This window comes from Gopherus flavomarginatus, chromosome 1 (assembly GCF_025201925.1).
Source record: "Gopherus flavomarginatus isolate rGopFla2 chromosome 1, rGopFla2.mat.asm, whole genome shotgun sequence".
NCBI lineage: Eukaryota > Metazoa > Chordata > Testudines > Testudinidae > Gopherus > Gopherus flavomarginatus.
In genome coordinates, this window is record NC_066617.1 from 352,956,546 (window position 1) to 352,979,790 (window position 23,245).

Consider the following 23,245-nt stretch of genomic DNA (forward strand, 5'->3'; position numbering starts at 1 on the left):
TTATTTCGGTCATTTGGTCCTTCCATGATGGGATGAGGGTCAGTGTGGTAGAAAATGGTGAGATATCGGAGTCCTTTCTGGTGACCTGTGGCACCAAACAAGGTTGCAGACTGGTTCACATGCTCTTTTGCATCCTTTTTTTGGACTATGCTTAGGGATGCATTTCATGACATTGACAGAGGAGTATTTATCCAGTTCCACACTGATGGGATTTTGTTCAATCTGCAACACTTCAGTGTTCACATGAAGGAGATTTCGTTTGCTGATGATTGTGCACTGGCTGCTCACTCAACTGATGATCAATTTATAACTGACCACTTTGCTCATGCAATCATTTTGGTTTTACAGTCAACCTAAAGAAAACCTGTGCTAGGGGATATGCATGTCTTCCCTGTTGAGATCAAAAGTGTACCTCTCAAGTCCTTGAAGTTTTGCTGCCTCAGGAGTGAACTGTCACAGAGTGCCACAATTGAGGATGAGATTACCCATTGCATAGCTAAGACCAGCTCTGCATCTGGAATGGTGTCACACCACTTTGGAAGAATAGGAGTGTCATGGTATAATTCCCCACTCTGAACCTTAGCGTCCAAAAGATGGGGTACCAGCATGAATTCCTCTAAGCTCAGTTACCAGCTTAGAACCTGTAGTGCTGCCACCAACCAGGAATTACAGTGCCTGGTACACTGTGGCCCCCCAAAGCCTTGCCCGGGGACCCCCAAGACCCAGACCCTCTGGATCTTAACACAAGGAAAGTAAACCCTTTTCCTCACTGTTGCCTCTCCCAGGCTTCCCCTCCCTGGGTTACCCTGGAAGATCACTGTGATTCAAACTCCTTGAATCTTAAAACAGAGAAGAAAATGCACCTTTCCCCCTCCTTCTCTCTTCCCCTCCCAGATTCTCCCTCAGAGAGACAGTAATCCTAACACAGAGAGAAATTAGCCTCTCTCTCCCCCTTCCCTCCTTTCTCCCCACCAATTCCCTGGTGGCTCCAGATCCCGTCCCCTGGGGTCTCACACCAGAATAAAAAAACAATCAGATTCTTAAACAAGATTCTAATTAAAGAAAGAACAAAGGTAAAAATTATCTTTGTAAATTTAAGATGGAATATGTTATAGGGTCTTTCAGCTATAGACACTGGAAATACCCTCCCAGCCTAAGTATTCAAGTACAAATTAAAATCCTTTCAGCAAAATATAAATTTGAACTCCTCCCAGCCAAATACACATTTGCAAATAAAGAAAACAAACATAAGCTTAGCTCGCCTTATCACCTAGTACTCACTATTCTGAACTTATAAGAGCCTGTATCGGAGAGATTGGAGAGAAACCTGGTTGCATGTCTGGTCCCTCTGAGCCCCCAGAGTGAACAACAACCAAAAACTAACAGCACACACAAAGACTTCCCTCCCTCAAGATTTGAAAGTATCCTGTCCCCTGATTGGTCCTCTGGTCAGGTGACAGCCAGGCTTACAGAACTTGTTAACCCTTTACAGGCAAAAGAGATATAAAGTACTTCTGTTCTATTAACTCCTACTATCTGTTTATGACAAGGGGCATCAAAATAAGCACTGACCTAAATATCTATTGAGGGGGGTCATGCTTACAATGCTTCTGTATGGTTGTGAGACATGGACAACAGATTGCCACCATATTGATCAGGTCCATATGTGCTGTCTCTGGTCTGTTTGGAGTGTCAGTTGGTGGGACAGGATTCCCAATATCAGCATTCTGAGTCATTGTCAGATGTCTGGCATTCAAAGCACGCTCATAAAAGCTTAATTGCATTGATCTGAGCGTCTCATTAGCATGGCCCACTTGAGAATACCCAAGGCCATATTTTATGGTCAGCTAAAGTAAAGCTCTTTTTTTCATTGTGGCCAGTACAAATGATATAAAGACACACGGAAGTCAAATGTGAAAGCATATCCAGTTGACCCCTGCAACTCGGAAGCAACAGCCCGGGACAGAGTACGATGATGGCAGATTTGTCATGTCATCAATAACCACTTTGACACAAGGCATTAACACCTCATGTGAAATATGTGAACATTTCAGAAGCAAGTATACAACAGCCTGCGATGCTCATGGGTAATCTTTTCTGTCCCATATGTATCAGTGTTTGCCATTCTTGCGTATATGTGTTCACCTATAGTGTTTGCTGAATCTTTGTATGACAGCATGGACAGGAGACTCCGTCATAATCAAAGTATTCAGAAAAATGTCTGGAAATAGCATTGTAGGGTGGCATGTTTATTTTCTGGCAGACTGAATGTGGTATTGCCTGTCTGCGAGCCTGCAAACTCAACATACTTTAAAGAGCTAAAATGAGTTCTTTTTATCTCACACATAGTATAGGTTCTCATTCCAAATTATGCCTTCAGTGACACCTGTGCAGGAAGATTGTTTTGGATGAAATTTTGCAGGTGTAGTTGGTTCAGTTTGATAAACAATTCTGTTGATCATGCACAAGAATGAAGAATCTTACCATTATAACCCCTTGTCAACTTAGTTGTCTTCTCAAATCTGCTGAGTGGAGTAAAAGTAAAAATATAAAGAACATTTATCACTAAAGTAAACAGACACTACTTTGAAAACTCAAAAGGAGCCAATATGTTGAACAAGAAGATGCCAATTTTGCATAGTCATTTTCCAGAGCAGAGCTGTATCAAGGGTTATATTTTCCTTCTGATGCTATAATTCCTAATAATGGCTGTTGCTCAGAGTGTGGAGGCAGTGGAGTAACAAATGGATTGGTATGGGGACCATGGCAGCTCAAAGGGATACATAAAACATTCACAAAGGGATTGAGATGCTGTAAATAGTGTCCTGCCATAGTTGCTATGATAGTCCAATGCATTTGCTCTTGTTATGAGACATTTGCATCTTGATATCCTTCAGAAGATCTTATGGGGGGTAGGGGAGAGGTGAGTATGTGTGAGGTGTTCTTGTTGCACTACTTAAACTTCCTCCAAATAGTTTTCTGAGCTACCACACTCGAAACATTTATCATCTTCTGTTTAAAGGGCTCTTATAATCACAACATTAAATTCTGTAAAAATAGTAACAATACCAAAGTAGCTATTTTTTAATTCTTAAATAGTGTTATATAACATCAAGATTTAATGTTGGTCTGAATATTTCAAGAAAGCGAGTTAGTTTAATTATGTCTGCCATTGTGCTAAATTACCAATAACAATTGTGCATAGCTATTTCAATTACAGTAACATGTTCCATAATTTTAATGTAAATGGTATTTTTCATATAAGCATAAATGCTGTATTATTAAAGAAGTTTTCAGGACTGAAGGAAAATCTTATATTTAAATATTATATATTTTACAGAAATATTTATGAACAGGTACCTAGAAAATTTTTTTACTCTTTGAAATTGTTGGTAAGAACTGGATTGTTTTAAAGAAAAGCATGACTGAACAATTGGAGTTTAAAGATACTTAGTGGAAAGCCAGAATGATCTAGTATGATCTCCTGTGTAACACAGGCCATTCCATTTCTCGCAGTTACCCGTATATTGACCCCAGTAACTTGTTTGACTAAAAAATGTATGTGGTCTATTGATGTCTGGCACACATGGTGTATATCATCTGTTTTGTAAAGCTGGCTTCTGTGCACTTGTGAATGCCCAGAAGCTGAATTTTCCATATATATGAAGGCACATTTGAGCTTGTAAGTGAATCTACTCTATTTGTCGTACATGTGTAAATAGAAATTCTTCTTAGAGTAGCGTCCCTATAGATGCTCCACTTCATGTGCACCTGCCCCATTGATCAGAGATGTTTGGTACCATTGTCTGTTTGGGCCACACATGCACCCCACGCATCCTCCTGCTCTGTGCTGAGGCTATATGGGACTGTGTGGGTGAACTGCCCTCAGTTCCTTCTCAACTGCCTTTGGCCAGAGATGGAATCTACTGTGTGCCTGTTTGCTATAGTATTCTGTAATTAGTCAGCTAGCACATAGTTAGTTACATTGTAGTGTGTATAGTTGTTGGTACACTTGTTTCCTGTTTTTCTTTGGCTTTAACTAAAAAGAAACCAACTCTGAAACCCAAACATTTTATTACTAGATATAGTTAAATAGCAATTTTGAGCTTTTCCCCTTTGAGGGGTCATTTTTTGTTATATGACTTAGGAATGCTGAGCTCTGTGGGATTCAGAAGGTGCCTCTCCTATTGTGAGGTGATTTTCCATCAGTGACTGACATTTCCAGTGCCTTCGTTGTTTAGGAAATATGCATGTCCCGCTAAGTGCAAGATCTGCACTTCCTTCAAGAGTAGATCCCAAAAAAATAGGAAAATCATATTCAAACTCCTGATGGTGGAGCAAGTTTTATAACTAGCTTCAGAGCCAGAGGCTGAAGATGCCCCTGTACATAGCCCTGCCAGTGTCACTACTGCCCTGTCCACATCAAGATCTCAATCACTGGAGACCACTAGAGAAGTAGGCAATACTGTGGCACCTACTACATCTAAGGTACCAAAGCCCTCTATAGTGGTAGCCTTGACATCTGTCTCTAAGCAGGAGGCGGTTAAGAGTAAATCTCCAAGAAAATCTCAAGCAACTACCACAGAAGATTACTGGACACCTCAGGTCTCCAGGGCGGTTCCATGCAGGATTTGAGAGAGGCCGGTACTGCAGAGATGAAAAGGAGTCAGTTGTCTAAGACAGAGTTGGTGCTACATTCAGGTACTCATACCCAGAGTAGCAAAGACACTTATGAAAAAATTTCTAAGCTGGTCCTTGAGCAGAACTCAGTACCAGTAGTCAGTGGTACCAAAGACTGCTCAGAGTCTCAGAATCAGAGTCTACTCTCTTATATGCCAAATGTTCAGTACCAACTGCATTGGTACTGAAGCTGTCACCACAAATTTTTACTCGATCCCATCTTTGATATCTTCACTACCACAAGAATTTAGGTACCCTAAACACCTGCTAGTATCTTCAGAGCAGGCGTTTTCTCTGCTAATGAGTAGGAGGTTTGTCAGCATCAAGATTCTGTTGGTTATCAAACCTTCTATCATCTAACGTACCACACTCATCCTCATCTACTTTGCAAGATGAACAGCTATCCTCCCACCTTGGAGTATGTGGAAGAGGATTCTTTAGACTCAGATATTGGTGCAGGGTTCCCCCATCTATTCTAGGACACATCACTTTCCCCCCTTCACCAACATAATGCAGGAGGGCCAAATTACTCTCATGTGTCAGGAACACAGATGGATGCCTCCACCTATGCCATTTGTCCCCCATCCTCCCAGTGGCCTGGTTGAGACCCATGGGCATTCTATCATCAACAGTTTACAATGAAGTTATCTCATCACAGGAGGGTGCAGAAAAGGGTCTGTTCTCTTCAACCTTCTATACCAACACCTTTGCCCAAGGAAGAGACCTTCCAGGAACAAGAAGCAAAGGCAGATAAAAAGATGATTCATCTTACTAATATTCTCAAGTCATTGCTTGATGAAGCCATGATGCCTCTGCGTCCTTCTATGGCGGATGACTTCAGGCAGTTTCAACAACTGCGAATTGTAGACATATTCAACTGCCGTAGAATAGATTCAGGAATCCCACCATAACCTAGATATTTGCACACTTTAACATCTCTGAGGATTTCCATTTCAGTCAATGAAGCTCTTATGGAGCCCATTGAGACTGTTTGTCAAACACTAGCTACCCCACTGCCTATCTGCAAGAGAGTGAATAAAAAATATTGTAACCCTGCCAGAGAATCAGAGTTTGTTTTCTCACCCAGCTCTGAATTTCCTAGTAGTGGAGGCCGTTAATGAACGAAAGAGACAAAATAGCTCGAAATCAATCCTGGACAATAAGGACCACAAGAGAGTAGATGTTTTTGGTCTCCAACCTTATTCTTCAACCACACTTTGGTTCAGAATAGCAAATCACGCTCATGGCCAAATACCACTATTTGAATTATAACAAATTAAATTTGTTTATTGATCACTTACGAGAGGAACACTGTGATGAATTTAAAGCAATTGCACGTTGCTCCAGACCTCCTTGGATGTTGCAGATATGGCATCCATATCTACTACAGTAGTCATGAGAAGAACTTCTTGGCTGCAGCTGTTGGGCTTCCCAAGAAAGGTCCGGAGTACTTTTGAAGACTTCTTCTCTGAAGATTGCAAGCTCTTTGCGGACTTGACAGGTACATCTCTCCAAACTGTAAGATGTCGTTAATGTTAAAGGTTCTCAACAAGATCAAACAAGATCGGGAAAGGGTCTTATTAATTGCATCAACATGGCCAAGACAGGTTTGGTATCCCTATATAATCAGACTCTTTTCAACCTCCATGGCAGTTTCTGTTCATTCCTCGCCTAATGATTCAGGATGCCAGTCAAACACTTCACCCCAACCTTTAGATTCTGAGGCTTCAAGCATGGTTTCTTGATGGTTCTCGGAAGTAGAGGTGTCCTATTCAGGAGAGGTACAACACATAGTATTAGATGGTAGAAAAGACTCCACAAGAAATACTTACCTCCAGAAATAGAAAAGCGATTATCTTTGGTGCAACAGTCGTCAGATTTCACTGACTCACTCTCTTCTTCCCAGAATATTGGATTACCTGTTGGAACTGAAAACATTGGGTCTTTCTGTTAATTGCATTAGGATACACTTAGCAGCAGTAACAGCTTTTCACACAGCCAGAATAGATTTTTCACTGTTTGCTTACTCAACTACAACAAGATTTCTAAGATGTTTGTTAAATCTCTGCCCAAAAATCAGAGCTCTCATTCCTGGCTGGGACCTCAACTTAGTCCTTAATTGCTTTTGAGCTACTAATTATGTTTTCTTTATTAGATTTATCTATGAAGTCAGCCTTCCTTGGAGCTATCACTTCTGCCCAAAGGGTTGGAGAATTGGGGAATTTAATGGCAGATGCTCCTCATTTACAGTATTCACCAGAGAGAAAGTATCACTGTGGGTCCATGCAAGATATTTACCTAAGTTATCCTCAGAATTTCATATTAATCAAATCATTTATCTTCCATTTTTCCCCTCAAAACCACAGCCACCTACTAAGAAGCCATATTCCATACCCTAATTGTCAGGAAGACATTAGCCCTTTATCTAGAGAGGCCCAAACCATTTAGAAGATCTCCTAGGTTATTGGAATCTTTTGTAGACCGAAACAAGTGTTCAGGTGTTTCAAAACAGAGGTTATCAAAGTGGATCTCCAGATGTATTAGGATCTGTTACAACCAAACTCATGCTCAACTCCCTTCCAGGGTGATAGCACATTCTCAAAAAGCAGTATCTACTTCTATCGCCTTACTGAAAGATGTACCAACTGCAGACCTCTTGAGAGTAGCAACTTGGTCCTCTGTTCATAAGTTTTCCAATCATTATGCATTGGAGCCTGCGGCTAGATCAGATGCTTCTGTAGGCAATGCAGTTCTCTCTTCTGTTTTGGACACTATTCTGAACCTCCCGCTCCCTTAGCTGGTACTACTCGGGAGTCACCTGAAGTGAAGCACCCACTGGGACATATTTCAAAGAAGAAGGAGCGGTTACTCACCTTGTGCAGTAACTGGAGTTCTTCAAGATGTGTCTCCCTCTGGGTGCTCCGCTATTCACCCTCCTACTCTGCTTCAGAGTCTGCCTTGTGTAACTTTGTGATGAAGATGGAACTGAAGGCACTTCACCCACACAGACCCATATAGTGTTGGTGCAGGGCACAAGGATATGTGGAGTGCATGTGCAGGCCCTACAGGCACCACTACCAAAACACTTTGATCAAAGGTGCAGGATGCAGGAGCACCTGAAATGGAGCACCCACAGGGAAACACACCTCAAAGAACCCCAATTAATACACAGGGTGAGTAACCTCTCCTTATCAAAAATGGCAGTTCTGTCCACACTGAGAGGAAAATGCATGCCATAATGTTTGGTTTTTGCTTTCCTCATGTAGTTTATTTATTCAGTAGTATAAAAATTGTGCTGTATTTATGTTAATCACGATCGAGTGTACATTCATCTTGTATGTTTTGCTAATGCTTCTGAATAAATCATGGCACATGCTTAAACTCATTTTATGAAAATGCTTCATAAGGCTTTGTTTTCAATCTGCTTCTCTATTTTTTTTTTCATTCTCGGGGAACAATTAAATTCTCCCTAACTTTATTTTACAGAGTGGCACATTGCAAACTATTTCTAAAAAGCCATCTTATTCTATGTCCCCTTACCTGCATCCTACAACACATGACAGCCTGTCTCCCTGTCATAGGATTGGAGAAGAGCAATCTATGACATTAAATTAACAGCGGCTGACTAACCCTTGTGAAACAGTACTCCATTATTCTCTTGTCCAGTGAAAGGGGCGAGAGATACTAACAAATGCTTAACTGTGTTAGGAGGACCGTTCAGTGTAGGTGTAAGTAGTCTCCTTAATTCTCCTAATATTACTTATTTCTTCATGTAGCCATATATTATACTAGTCCCAGATTTGGACCTTAGCGTCCAAAATATGGGGGTTAGCATGAAAACCTCCAAGCTTAGTTACCAGCTTGGACCTGGTAAAGCTGCCACCACCCAAAAAATTAGAGTGTTTTGGGGCACTCTGGTCCCCCCAAACCTTCCCTGGGGACCCCAAGACCCAAATCCCTTGAGTCTCACAACAAAGGGAAATAAACCTTTTCCCTTCCCCCCTCCAGGTGTTCCTGGAGAGAGACACAGAAGCAAGCTCCGTGAATCTAACCAGAGGGACTCCGCCCTCCCCATTCCCAGTCCTGGAAAACAGAATTACCGAGAGCTAATCTCTCTTCCCCCCTCACCCAGAGGGAATGCAAAGTCAGGCTAGTAAATCTAACACACACAGATTTCCCCCTGACTTCTTCCTCCCACCAATTCCCTGGTGAGTACAGACTCAATTCCCTGGAGTTCCCCACTAAAGAAAAACTCCAACAAGTCTTAAAAAGAAAGCTTTATATAAAAAGAAAGAAAAATACATAAAAATGGTCTCTCTGTATTAAGGTGACAAATACAGGGTCATTTGCTTAAAAGAATATTGAATAAACAGCCTTATTCAAAAAGAATACAATTCAAAGCACTCCAGCAACTATAGACATGTAAATACAAAAAACATATAAATCACTATCTGATCTTTTGTACTTACAACTGGGAAACAGAAGATTAGAAAGACAGGAGACAGAAAAAATCACTTCTCATAGCCGAGAGAGTACAGGCAGAAGACCCAAAGAACAAAAGACTCACACACAAACTTCCCTCCCCCCAGATCTGAAAAAGTCTGGTTTCCTGATTGGTCCTCTGGTCAGGTGTTTCAGGTACTTCTTTCCAGGTGTAAGAGACATTAACCCTTAGCTATCTGTTTATGACATAAGTAGTCTCCTTAATTCTCCTAATATTACTTTTTTCTTCATGTAGCCATATATTATAAGTGTCACAGGAAAGATGTTGGATCAGGAGATAAGATAAGAGGATGTCTGTCACAGGAAATGGTTCATAATATGCAAAGTTTGAGAGCTACCGGCCTAGATGAAGAAGACATCAGGATAGGGGTAATCAGTTATTTTTTGTCAAGATCCATATTTCTTGGTCAAGGTACAGTCAAGGTCCAGACTCCAGAGAAAATAATAAAAAAAATAACAGTAATGATCATAATACAAAGATTTTGGGGACTGTTCAAAGGCACCTGGTGGTCCAGATTTGGCCTGCAATCCACCTGTTGAGTACCCCTGCATTAGAATATCTTCATCTGTTTATTTATCTGCACAGTGACATATTTTAATATACGTAGTTTGCATTATAGACCCCTAATTTATCCTAAGTTTAATATTCTGTTTTTAACTCTTAATTTTTATTAACTTGGGAAATGTTGGAGTAAATAGAAGTTTAGACTGGCACATTCAGAACCCTGACCCCTTAGTATTACCCATACTTTTCTTCTAAGTTCTTGCACTAGTCCTTTCAAAGCTAATGTTGTCATGCATCTTGAGCTTGATCTCAACAGCCACTTCAACCCAGGCTCCTGGTAACCTCAAGGGGTTTCCATCTGATTGTAGTTATGATAGTTTCAGGTCAGATAAGAGAGGACATCACAACGAATTAACCGATGTCTTGATTTATGCTCTCAGTAGGGTGGACAAGAATTGAAGGGGTAAGGAAACGGGATTCCCTTTCTGCTGTCTACAAGTCAGGATTATTGGTGGACTATTGTGAGCCTACTCACAGTGTCACTGTCTGGTGTTAAACCTGTAAATAAAATAAAGGACTTAATATTCCAATGCTGTGAACTGAGCACTTTTAACAGTGTTACATTTATTTGAAAAGCTGCATTAAAGCAAATTCCAGTTTTCTGCTATGCTGCCACTCCAGTGGGACTTAGGAGAATTTGTCAGAGTGGAGAATACTGGTATTTTAAATTGCTTGGTTTACAAGATGTGACTCATTTCTATAGGACTGTATGAGAGTGACTGTGCATTCAGATATCTGGTGATGAGAGTAATTTAAATGTCTAGGTAGATGGACTTTCACTGAATGTTTATCTTTACTGTGCTTTAGTGTAATGGTTTGTTACTATTGAGTAACACAGCATTCACCACACCTCTCCTTCTTCTCTGAATAGCATGATGTTTGACCCAAAGAAAGAAGTGACGGTCACCTACTTTTATGATTTCAGTGTAATTAGAGTATTTACAATGTATTCACAAGACTTGTGTATGTTTGTTTCTTTTGCATGTTACATTTAAACTTATCTCTGGCTGGAAGATCAAGCATAAAGTTATTTCTGGAAATAAAAATCATTAATACTATACATATATATTCCAGTCAGGTGTCCAGAAACAGTAGCACTCCTACTTCATCTATTACTTGAAGTGAAGATGAAAATTTGCAAGTTCTCAGTTGTTTTATTCAGTCACCAGCTTGATCACGGCTATGTTGGTATTTTAAGTCACAGGGAACTCTGGTTTGTTTTCACCTTTCTCTTCTAGAAGCAAAATCCCATAAAAATCAATATTACACATTGTATGAATTGGATATTTGTGCTTTTTTAGAATACTTTGCCCTGCAAAAAAAGCAATTTTGAAGGAATGAAAGGCTGTATGATCTAAAATGACACCATAATATCAGATGTGGTATCTCTTATTACTATTTCAGATAGTAATTAAGTTAGTAGGTGAATTAAAATACCATCCACAAAACTTTTTGTGAAACATATAGAGCATAAAAACCCTTTATTTTCTTAAGAACATTTCTAAAGGGATAGAACAGGGGTTCTCAAACTGAGGATCGTCACAAGATTATTATATGGGGGGTCGCGAGCTGTCAGCGTCCACCCCCAAACCGCGCTTTGCCTCCAGCATTTATAATAGTGTTAAATACAAAAAAAATGTTTTTAATTTATGAAGGGGGTCACTCTTATAGGTTTCCTGTGTGAAAGGGGTCACCAGTACAAAAGTTTGAGAAACACTGGGATAGAATAAATGTTTGATCATTTTCATAACTGCCAAATTTGCTATTTAAGTATTTTATTCCTTCAATTTTAAATTGCCATTGTAAATTTTTCATTGGACTAAACTTGGCATAAGAGTATTCAATTTGTGGATTTGATCAGAAAATAATTTTTCATATTGAGTAAGCCAAATATTTGTAATAAGAAAATAGCAAATCCTTGAAAACAAAGGGGAAAATGGAATTCGGTTCTGTGTAAATTGTCAGGCTCTTGCGTGTGATATAACTACTGTGTAGACAGCTTAGCAAATGGGATTTTATAACAGAGTATACACCGCTGTCATGTACCTTTTGCAAAATAATGACAAAAGAATCATGCTGTAAGTGCTTCATAGTGTTACAAGAAGAACTGAAAACTTCATCAGCAAGTTTTTGAGTCTGCAGGGTCTGTTGATGCCTTCAAGAGGTTCTTTAAGAAGTTTCAATTTTAGGGCTCCCATACTTTACTCTGTATAGGTTAGATATTAATGTTTCATACAGTGGGTCTGCTGGCAGAACCTGGGTTAAAAGCATTGAGCAGTTTGTTCTATTCTCAAAGTCTGGGTTTAGAACACAAGCCTCCTCCAGTCACCATTCTGTCAGCAGGCCAATAGCTGAGTAGTGGAGCCCACAAAATGGAGCAGGGAGACGAGCCAAGACATGTATGGATGCACTGAATCAGTGCATTTTCTGAGAGTCCTTTGCTGGCAAGCTCCAGTGGAACCTTGGCTGGCAGATTTCCCATAGGAGCAATGAAAGTATTGCCCTCCCCCAAGTGTGAATGCTTCCATTAGGGAAGCTGCCCGTCTGGGCAACTTTCATACTCTGTGCCTACATGGTTGGACCATGTACATAGTAAAATTCATCACTGTTCTGAGACTTCATAGTTGCAGAATCAGGCTCTTGATGACATACTACCTTCAAAGGATGTTGTCACTGATTTAGAATATCAGTGGTTTTGACAGTTCAAGTCACACTGTTGTTGAGTCTGAATACAGTACACATAGCTCTTCACAATAACTGTATAAATTAATTAACAGCACATTATGATGTGGGTGTCTGTATGTGTCAAAGGTGACCTGTGTTGACACATCTTGTCCATAGTTCCATCTGGAAGCTCTCACCTTCTGAAGTCCATGGGTGTGGTGTTTTCATCCACAAATTGTGCTTCATCTGTAAATTTAAGCAAAAGAAGATAAGTATATTTTGCTGAATAATACACTTGGGCCCACACATTTTCTTCTACCATAGTGGGTATGGATGCAACACTTTACTGATGGGTGACAGAAAGTTGTGTGTGTGTGTGTTATTTTTTGATATGTATAAAGAACAGATCCATTGGGAAAATACATCAGTGAGCTTGAGAAGGTAGGACGTGGCCCTTTCAGTCAGAGCCACAGACAATGAGAAAATTTTATGGCACAAGTATATACCTTCATCCTAGTATACAACAGTCTTGTATGCAACAACACTGTTTAATCAAGTTCTAATTTCTGACTTAGCAGCGCATTGTATGACCAAAAGTTCTCCTGAAAATTTGACAGGTTTTCGTTGCATGCTTTTATATTCTGATTGTTGCGTAATCTGTATCTTCTTGCACATTACTACACATCTAATTTTTTACTCTTGTCTCTGTATCACCAGGCCTTCTGAACCTGTTTACAGCACTGTGAACAAACTGTGTGATAAACCACCTTCTCCTAGGCACTATTCCCCTGTCGAGTGTGACAAAAGCTTCCTTCTTACAGCTCCCTATCCCCACTACCACATAGGCCTGCTCCCTGACTCTGAGATCACAAGGTACTGCATGTGTTTCTACCTCACTTCCTTTACTGGATTGCATGAGCATCACTAAAATTGTTGAGTAATCTCCACCTCTCTGTAAAAGCTCCCTCTTCTAAGGCTTGCACTTGTCTTTAACCTGGCTTCCACCTCTGCAGCATTGTACTGTTGGAGATGTATGCTACCTCAATATAATGTTGGTAGTCAAGAGCTGAAGGGGAATACAGGCAATGTTTGTATCCCTAGGAATGATGCTTTAAGTGTTTCACATGTTATGGATCACATGCTATAGCCTAACCTAGCGGTTTTTTTACTTCAGAGCTGAAAAGTGACCAAGACTTCACCGTAAGTTGTAAGAGTTAGGGTTGATGACATACATTTATTTCCGCTCTGCTTGTGTGTATTTTGATTTCAGAGGTAACAAAGACTAATTGCCCCTCTAAAACAAATACAGGCTGACTCAGCATCTGAAATATTGTATTCCATCCGATGGCTATGTTCTGACAGGAGAGTTTGCCAAACTCAAAATGATGAAAATGAACATAATGAATATAAATTGTGTTTAATGTTGCCTGGAATTTATGATAGATATTTAAGCAGGGAAAACTTATTCAGGCCAAATTCCTCCTTTATAAGTACTCTTCAAAACTGTATCCAAGTATAACTTAGTTACTATGGGCAAACAAAACAGTGGCTTGGGGGGGAAAAGAGATTTAGGCTTAAATTTTCAAAAGTGACTACTGATTTCTAGATGCCTTATTTTTTTGGGTGCCCAAACTGAGACATCTTAAAGGAGCTTGATCCTCAGAAAGTGCTTGAATATCCATCCGCTGAAAATCAAGGCCTCTTTAAGGTGTCACAGATTGGGCAGTCAAATATCGAGACACTCAAAATCGCAAGTCCTTATGTAGGCCGTGATCATTGGGTCAAAGAGATTTTTAGAAATCCGTGTTGCAAATGTAAAATAACAGAACATGTCTAGTACCTGGTCTAAAAGTTATTAACCTTAAATCCACCGGTAACAAAGGTCGATCATTGTAGCAAGGAGATTAACTATGTGTTCTTTATGGTTTCTAAAGATGAACACAATGCTTTCAGCACAGTGTCTTTTTAAACAAAGTCTCTTGTAAATCAAACCATGTGAAAGTGTTTGTTTTTTTTCTGAATTTAAGTGTTAATCTGGTTAGTCAATGAGTAGGGATGTTCTCCATAAAACCAATTTAAAGAAAATTTTGCTACTTTATAATAAACTATTAATTTAGAAAGTGTGCGTGCAGTGACTATATGTAGTAGTATGCTACAGTTACAGATCCAGAATGAACTCTGGAATCTTAGGTATTCCCAGGATCCATATTACCTTCAAATATATCCTTCCTTCCTTCAAATCTCTTCAACTCCGACTGTTGCTATAAGAAATCAGCCAAGCAAACATGGTTTGGTTGGGCATCAGCTGACAATAGCTGTTTTTATCCATTTAAAATAAAAAGGGCAGACGCACACACACAGTGAACTATCGGGAAACTGCAAGTTGTGCAATAGACAGGCTATGTGCCAGTCTTATTTGTTCTTCATCATTCTAATCCTCTCTCCCCAGTTCTCCCCATTTTTCACCATGTTGCGTCATGTTTATACGACGAGCTCTTCAAACTTTCATTTCCTGTGAGTTTGTGTAGCACCTCTAGGTGCTACTGCAATACAAATACCAGAGTTACTTAGATTGCAAACCGTTTGGGGGCAGGGACCATCTCTTTGTTCTGTGTTTGTACATGTGCCTAGCATGATGGGGTCCTGGTCCATTACTGGGACTCTTAGGCATTATGACCATACAAAAATAAATACTAAAACAAAGAGTTGGGAATAAAGCCCTAGAGTCTTGAGTCATAGTCTGTTGCTCATGCTATTAAGGTATTATGGTGCTCATGTTCCAGTAAGGTAATCCAAACTGTCAGAGTGATTTATATGGAACAAAAATTATCTTTAATAACCTGTGCTGGAAATAGCCAATGCAATTTTGACCAAAGGCCATGCTTTAGAAACAAGCTGTGAAGGAAAAGACAAAGACAGGACAAAGGGAGAAGAACAGCAGATGTGTTAAAGTGGAAAGTAAACAGGTGGATTAATATCTGAAACAGTAACAGGAAAGAAACACTAAGGATTAGGGAAACAGATGTGAAATACATCATAGTTCTGTTAAGAAAGAAGTTAAAATAGAATAAGCAATAAAGTGATAAAATGAATGTAACAAAATAGGGTAAAAGCGTATGGAAGGGAAGCAAGTGTGATACCTCTACATTTCTAAGCTGCACTTATCACTACAGCGCCGGATTCACAGTAATCCCTTATGGGCAGCAGAAGATAGAAGGACGACTGTTGTGGTCCTTATACGCCCATGTCCTTGTGTCCCTAATAAAGAACTAGAAAGTGGAAAAGGAGGACGGACTTGAGGATAGCTATAACCCAGGAGAGTCTCTCCCTCAGATCTGAGTAGTTTGAGAATGAACTGCTGGATCCCACTGGACCCCGGATGACTGTAGGCAGCTGCTAATGAAAGGGCCTGAAAAGAAAAGGCAATATCTATAGGATAAGGCTACCAAGGGACATGTTCTTTATTTCTCCGTCAGGCTGAGTGAATCTGATAAGTAGCTCCTGGAAGTAAAGCCTCATACACTGTGGGCCACATCATCAGCTGCTGTGAATCAGCAGAGCTCCAGGGCAGTCAATGGAACTATGTCAATTTAAGCCAGCTGAGAGTCTAGCCTGTACAGTCTTTTGTTTATTGTTTGTTTATTTGAATAGCTGATCCACAGGCATTTGATGATTTAAGGTCAGAATTTGAACACTTGGGTTTGGTATTGTTGATGTATAATCAGATCCCTTTCTAAGAATAAGGTATTCTTTCTCTTCTCTGCTGATATGTGAGTGGGGATTAGAACTAGGCCCACCATATTTAACCAGATTAGCTATTTCAGCGAGTGTTTGAACAAACTCCAACGAGAACACTAATGATTACCAGGCTGAGCACTTTGCACTATCCTATCCTGCATGCTGAGATACTGAGAGCTGATTAATGTAATTTGTAGCTTTCCTCCCCTCTTTTAACTTTGTTCAGACACAAAACCTGGCAGTTTGGGTAAGTAAAGCCTGTGATTTTTCACATAGAACTCTTTCTGAATAGTTACTTGGAGGAAAAAATAATCTGGAGTATTCACACCTTGGCCAGGGAAAGAATGACAGTCCCTGCCAGGGCTGTAGCCCCTTATAATGTCTCATAGCACTTTCACTTTGAAGTGTAGCATCAAAAATATGAACCAAGGTCCAGATTTTCAAAAGTGCTTAGCAGCCACACAAATTCTCAAAATAATTTGGCTCTCATTTAGGCACTGGAACAATTGGCCAGATTTTAAAAAGTGCTTACAGAGATGAATGCTTTTAAACATCTGGCCCTAAATGTGCCAGTGTGAGCTTTTGAAAATCTAGCCCTTACTTAGGTGCCTAAATGGGAGCTGTCTTGAAAATCTGATCCAAATGTGGGGTTCTGAAAATCTGACCCAAAATTACTTTTATTTCTGAAAAGATTCAAGCTCCTTTGCTGTGCAATAGCCATCTCCATTACCTGAGCCCTCTCCACAAACCATCACAGAAGGGCAGACACTCTGTGATCAAAGAATGACCTTCTCTTACTCACTCACACACACATTTCTCTATATCATCAATCACCCTAGTATCTAAGCACCTTCACTAAGGAGAATCTTCTGCTGGACTGCAGAAAATTTAATGTTACAGTTACCTCATCCACATCCACAGGAGGGAACATGATGCCATCATGCATGATTTCTCCTCATTTGACAACTGCTTTTGAGACAGAAAAACCCTTCTCATTGCCACTGTAGATAAAAAGTGACATGGTGTTGGCTTGGGCCTCAGCTGATTATTTTGTCAAGGTTCATCTACGTAATGGGTGAGGAGAGCTCGTAGGTCAGTACCCTATCACTTATCTTACACTCAATCATATAGCCTTTTCCTGAATTATGATGTGTCCCAGCTTTTGAGAAGTTTTAAGAGTTTGAAGTCTTTGAACCATCTTCTCTCGTTTTAGGATACAAGTAACTCTTATTGTGCCCAGTCCTCAGCTGGTGTTCATTAGTATAGCTCCACTGATGTTATTTTTTAAATTCTCGTGATTTTTAAATCCAGCGTTCTGATTTTGTGGGCCTTCTTCGCAATGTCTGTCTGTTTGGGGTTGGCAATATTTGGTTTCGTACTGGGAAGATTTACTCTAAAGACCCACATCCAGTAAACTGTATGAAAACGGATCTCAGGCAGAAGAATATAGAACCGTCTTCAAGGAATCTTAGTGATTCATCCACTGACCTTCATCCGACAAGGGCTGAGTGCCCACAACTGTTACTGAAGCCCGTTACAGTTATAGGAGTTCAGCCCTTCACAGGACCAGGCCCTGGAGGTTTAGAATGCTAAGCACTAGTAGTCCTGTGGCTTTTATCCTCTTCCCCCTTTTAAATTATTTGTGCTACTTTTTTCTTCCAGTAAGCTGCTGAAGACAAGTGCATTGTTAAAATGATGCATATAACTACACTTCCTTTGTGTTTAGTGTGCATTCCAAAAGAACTCTTTTCATCTTATTGAAGTCCACATGGTAAAGCAGCATCCGTCCCCTTTTCTCATTACCAGTTGTTTAATATGATAATTAAATCTCAAAGAACACATCTAACCACATCCCAAGCAATTTGAAATGACTGACAACCTGCAGAAAGGACCTATCAAAGCACAACTTTACCTTTCTTGAATTTAAAACTGATTTAAGCATTTTCTTGTTTAAATCATACTCATTCTTTTTTATACCTAGCTTGTAAATAAGGATAACAAATTTGGGAATAATTCTGTTTGGATTTGATACCTCAAGGTCTAATTAATTTAAATTTATAAGACAGAAACACTTCACAAAGGAGGAAGGTTTGACGTTTTCATCACCTTTATATCATGGGATAAATTTCTGGACTAGCCTCCGTCTTGGATAATGTAACTGGAGCCTGCAATATTGTGGTTTATTTTTACCACCTAACTTGGCCCACAGTATTATTTAAAAAATGTTAAGTGGCAATAGTGTGAAAGATTAAAGTGCATCAATCCCTCTTTACTTTTGTTTAACAGGGAAATAAGTACTCTTCAGGTTTGAATCAGTGAAATTTTACACTATTCACGTTAAATAATCAGTCCTCATGTCAGATGACTAAGAAAAATGACTTGTTTAAAATAGCTCACAATAAAATACTTTGTTAAAGGCCAGGGGTGAAATTTTCAAAAGTGCCTAAGTGACTTAGTCTCCTAAGTCTCATTTTCAAATTTGATTTTGGGGCAGATTTTTAAAGGTATATGGAACCTAAAAATGTTTATAGATGCCTAGTGGGATTTTGAAAATCACACTATATGACTTCTGCACCTATAGGTGTCTAAATGCCTTTTAAAAATCTGTCCCATAGTCACTTAAGAGCAGAAGTCTCATTGACTTTCAGATTTACAAAGATATTTAGGTTCCTAAAGATGCTGCTTGATATAGGGTGGGTTTTACCAAAATGCCTAAGGTTGGGAAGTTACATCCCATTGAAGTCTGCTTTGGTGTTTATGAAAATCCCATGAGGTATCTATCTGGATCTTTAGATGCCTAAATACCTTTGTAAATCTAGTCTGTAGGTACTTCTGAAAAACTTAGAATCCTAAATCATGTAGGGGCTTTTGACAATGTTACTCAGGATCGTTTATTCCTGCATTCCTTTATTCTTTGAGTTAACGTTTATTAATATTTATGCAAAATATAAAATCTTTTGTGGAATAGAATTTTCTTTTCCTTTCATTTGTTTTTAACTTTAATTTAAGACAAGTGTTGACTTGTTCTTTAATTAAATATTCCAATTATGCTATAACCAGTAGTTAATCAATAAGAAATGGCACTGCTTCCTAGCCTTCTGCTTCCAAACTATTTTGTATAAATGAATCATTTGCTTATATAATAAGCATATTCATCATACACATTTCAATAGATACACTTATCATTTTTCTTTTTGTTGTCAAAGATCTTATGATTTCGAGTTGATTAACTGAAACTGTTAGGAAGAGACACCTTTTCAGAACTGAGAGGGATCACTGCAAAGGAAACTTGGAACCTCCACATTTCAAATGTTTTGAGTGATTAAGTATACAGTATTAGAGCATCCCTTTGTCCTTCTGGTCGAGAAGAAAGATTGTGAGGTAGGACTCCTGGGTTTTGTTCCCAGCTCTGCTACTGACTTATGTTTCTTTGAACAAGTCACTTAAACTCTTTTTGCCCGCCTATATCCCTCAGTAAAATAATTCTCTCTCACAATGATGTTCTGAGAGTTAACTAATATATTTAAAATAGGATGATAACAATTTTAAGAGCTAAGAAATGATTTCACCTTAGCTCCTTCTTTCATGCTGGTGTTGAATCACAGCCATTTTGTTGGAATTAATGGCTTGATTTTCAGAGGTGCTTAGCATGTGCATAATCACTTATGTTCAGCACCTATGAAAATCAGATGCTATATCCTTAGCTCATAAAATGGAGAGGAAAATTAACAAGGCTTAATATCAGAGGGGTAGCCATGTTAGTCTGGATCTGTAAAAGCAGCAAAGAATCCTGTGGCACATTATAGACTAACAGACGTTTTGGAGCATGAGCTTTCGTGGGTGAATACCCACTTCCTCAGATGCATGTGAGGAAGTGGGTATGCATCTGAGGAAGTGGGTATTCACCCACGAAAGCTCATGCTCCAAAACGTCTGTTAGTCTATAAGATGCCACAGGATTCTTTGCTGCTTTTACAAGGCTTAATATGTTTTATTCAAAGCTTGCTATTGTAGCTGTATGCTTAAAGGAAAATGAATGTTCATTAGTTCTCATTAGGAAAGCATCTGTGAATTACTCTTGTTTTGAAATAAGCCTGTTGTTATGGTTACAGATTATATAACACACATAATGGTCAGCTTCTAGCATCTTTCTTTGAAACATTACTGCTTTCTTACATATTTCATCTCCTTCTGATCTGTGGAAGGTTCACCTTGTAATAATTCCCTAAAACCAATTTAGGGATTGACTAGAAGATTTTCTGCTTTGTCTCAGAGATGGATCTGAACCAGATCCAAACACCTCCCAACTTCAGGAAGGTTCAGAACCATATTTTCTGTAGTGGCCACACACACACAATATGACAAATCACTTGCTAAGGAGCTGTATGGCTCCCAGCATTGTTACAATAATGACAGAGGAGCCATTCACTGATTCAAATCTAGTCCAGGGTTGGTGCCAGTTAATGAAAGTCACAATTGGACAGCTGTTTGATGGCCAATGTGAGAAACTAATGTATTGGTCTCAGTCTAGCTCCTGGTGGACATATTTCCACGTCATAAAATTATCACCATAACTATAATTGATAAGCTTTGTCAATGTCTCAGCAGAGAGACTAAGGATTGAACAGTTTTGGAAAATGAGCTCCTCTTTCACCCCTGGAAAGAGATCAGAACCGAGGCATATTACTGTGGACAGGGTAAAGAAGATTGCACTGGGGCTACTTGTGGTGTACCTAGTCTGAGAATAAATACTTTCCAGGGCTGTACATTCCCATGCTTTTCTTATGAGCATTTGTCTGACCACAGTAGAAACTGCCTTCAAAGAGCAGGAGCAAAGCCTAGTGGTTAAAGCAGCAGACTGGAGATCAGGAGCCTGACTATGTCACAGACTTGTTTGACTTTGAGCAAGTTAATTAGACTCTCTCATTCATTTTCCCGCATACAGAGTTAGGAGAGTAGGTGCACATATGTATGATTTTTCTGCACTACACAAAAATGAGTGAACAGCGAGTGAAGTTATGATGATGATGATGTCTTGTGATCATTACTATGAACTGGAGTTACAGGAACACACGTTAAAAGCAGAGTAGCCGTCTAACTGAGCGTATGTAATTTGCAATGTTGTAGAATAATAATAATAAATAATAATTAATAATGAGCCTGACTCAGTCCTGGAGGATTTGTCTAGTTTACGCCACTGTACTGTCATTGGTTTCAGTGCAACTATATCTACATAAAACTGGTGTAATGCATGGCTGAATCAGGCCTCAGAATTATACTGCTGCTAAGTAGTAGTCTTTACTGTTCAGGTATATACTAATACACTACAGCTCTATTACTTCCTGCAGTGATTCTGCTGATTTTCACAAGCTGAACAAGGCCTGGCCTTGGATGGATGATGTCCCCAAAATACATAGATGCTATAGAAAGTAGTGTTAGTGAATCAGTAGGTGACACTCTTTCCTCTGAGTCAGTATTCAACCAGCACCCCAGTGTGCTGTTAGGAGGGGACTGTGTTGCAGGAGATGGAAAATTTAAATTAGGTCTTTGCTGCTTGTGATTAGTGATTACACAGCACTATTTTGCAAAAGCGCAGTCATTCGCTCTTCTGTCCTAATCAAACTGCAGTTGAAACCATAGAATCATAGAAGTGAGAGGTGGAAAAGACCTACGAGATTATCCCGTCCATCTCCCTGCTGATTCCAGGTTCTCTCCCCTACTCTGCATTTCCTCAGATTTTCTTGCTTTTCCAGTCCACCAGTTTGTCAATCTATCTACTACTACAACACCCTCTTCTGTAGGCACCTTTACAGTGCTGTGACAATGAATAGTAATTAATCATAATAAAAACATAAATTGATTAATTGCCTTCTGCCAAAGACTAGAAGTGGTAGGAACAGATTCTTCTGCTATTTCTGAGTTTTTAAAAGGACATACAACTGTCTTTGTGAACAAGTGTAACCAAAGGCCTGTAGTCTTGTATATTACCATTTCAGTATTTATTTATCAGTATTGGTCCCATTTCCTACCCTGATAAAGCATTTTCCCCCTTGGCGGAATATTTACTTTTTAGGACTATGTGTTTTCAGAGATTTCTGTGTATTATAAGTAATAACCAGCAAATCATAAAAGATTCAGTTTAGATAAGCTCTTGGAAGTTTAGATATTTATCTGAACAGCCCAAAACCTTTGAACCGGGTTACAAGTCTCATAAGAGCTGGCTTTTTGTTATATTTTTATACTTCTGATTATGGAAATTGGGGAAAATAATTGTCATCTAATTTTTTTTCTAGTATCAAAAATTATTTGTGTGTTTTTTCTACTTTGTATTATTATTATTATTATTTTATGCAAACTAGTTCTCCTTTTCCTACATTAAAGTGTGCTTAAGTTTATGACATTTGTGAAACACGAAACAGAATTTGAACAAATATATCTCACATAGGCTTGCCTTGGACTCTTAATTCTGTGTGGGAAGAGGACTGTTGGGTTGTTGGTTTTTTTTAATCCATTTCCTTTTTATATTGCTTTAGTTTGTAGCATTTAACAGACAAATGAAATGCATGGGGTAACATTTGCAAAAATGCCTAAGTGATTTAGAGACTAAGCACCACTAGCTTTCAGTGGCATTTAGGCTTCTAAATCACTTAGGGACTATAGACAGCAAAATCTCCTTTCTCAGGGTAACAAGTATGAGATCAGGTAGTTGTTCTCATTGGAAGCTTATGCCCAAATAAATTTGTTAGTCTGTAGCTGTCACAAGGACTCCTCATCGTTTTTTCATTGCAACAATGCACACATCATGGAGGCTCTGAGAATATTTTTTTAGCTGTTCATGAAATTGAAGAAGGGCCTTATTTTCAGCTGTACACTTGACAGGAGAAGTGTGTCCTGAAGAGAGAGTGGAGACATGATGGACCATATCAAAAAGGGGGTTCTAGATCCTGGGGGAAGGAAATCAGTGACACATGTTAAACTTGCTATTGGATATTAAGCTCTGTTTTCTCAGCTGTCATGTAGAATGGCGCTTGGTTCATACAAAAAACTCTGTTGGGATGGTACAGTGAAAAAATACCTGCCATAAAAGACCTCGGGT

The 23,245-nt window shown here is 39.3% G+C and overlaps 1 protein-coding gene across 13 annotated transcripts in view; it reads left to right on the forward strand.

Moving 5' to 3' along the window:
* DLG2 (discs large MAGUK scaffold protein 2) overlaps positions 1–23,245 on the forward strand; it is a 1,579,821-nt gene that overhangs the window by 1,188,464 nt on the left and 368,112 nt on the right. For 10 of the 13 annotated variants that reach the window (XM_050940648.1, XM_050940523.1, XM_050940577.1 and 7 more), the window contains one exon: positions 13,130–13,285. The exons of the other annotated variants lie outside the window; for them this stretch is intronic. In XM_050940648.1, coding sequence (XP_050796605.1) covers positions 13,130–13,285 — 156 coding nt within the window. The remainder of the gene's footprint in view (positions 1–13,129; positions 13,286–23,245) is intronic. 13 annotated transcript variants of the gene reach the window in all.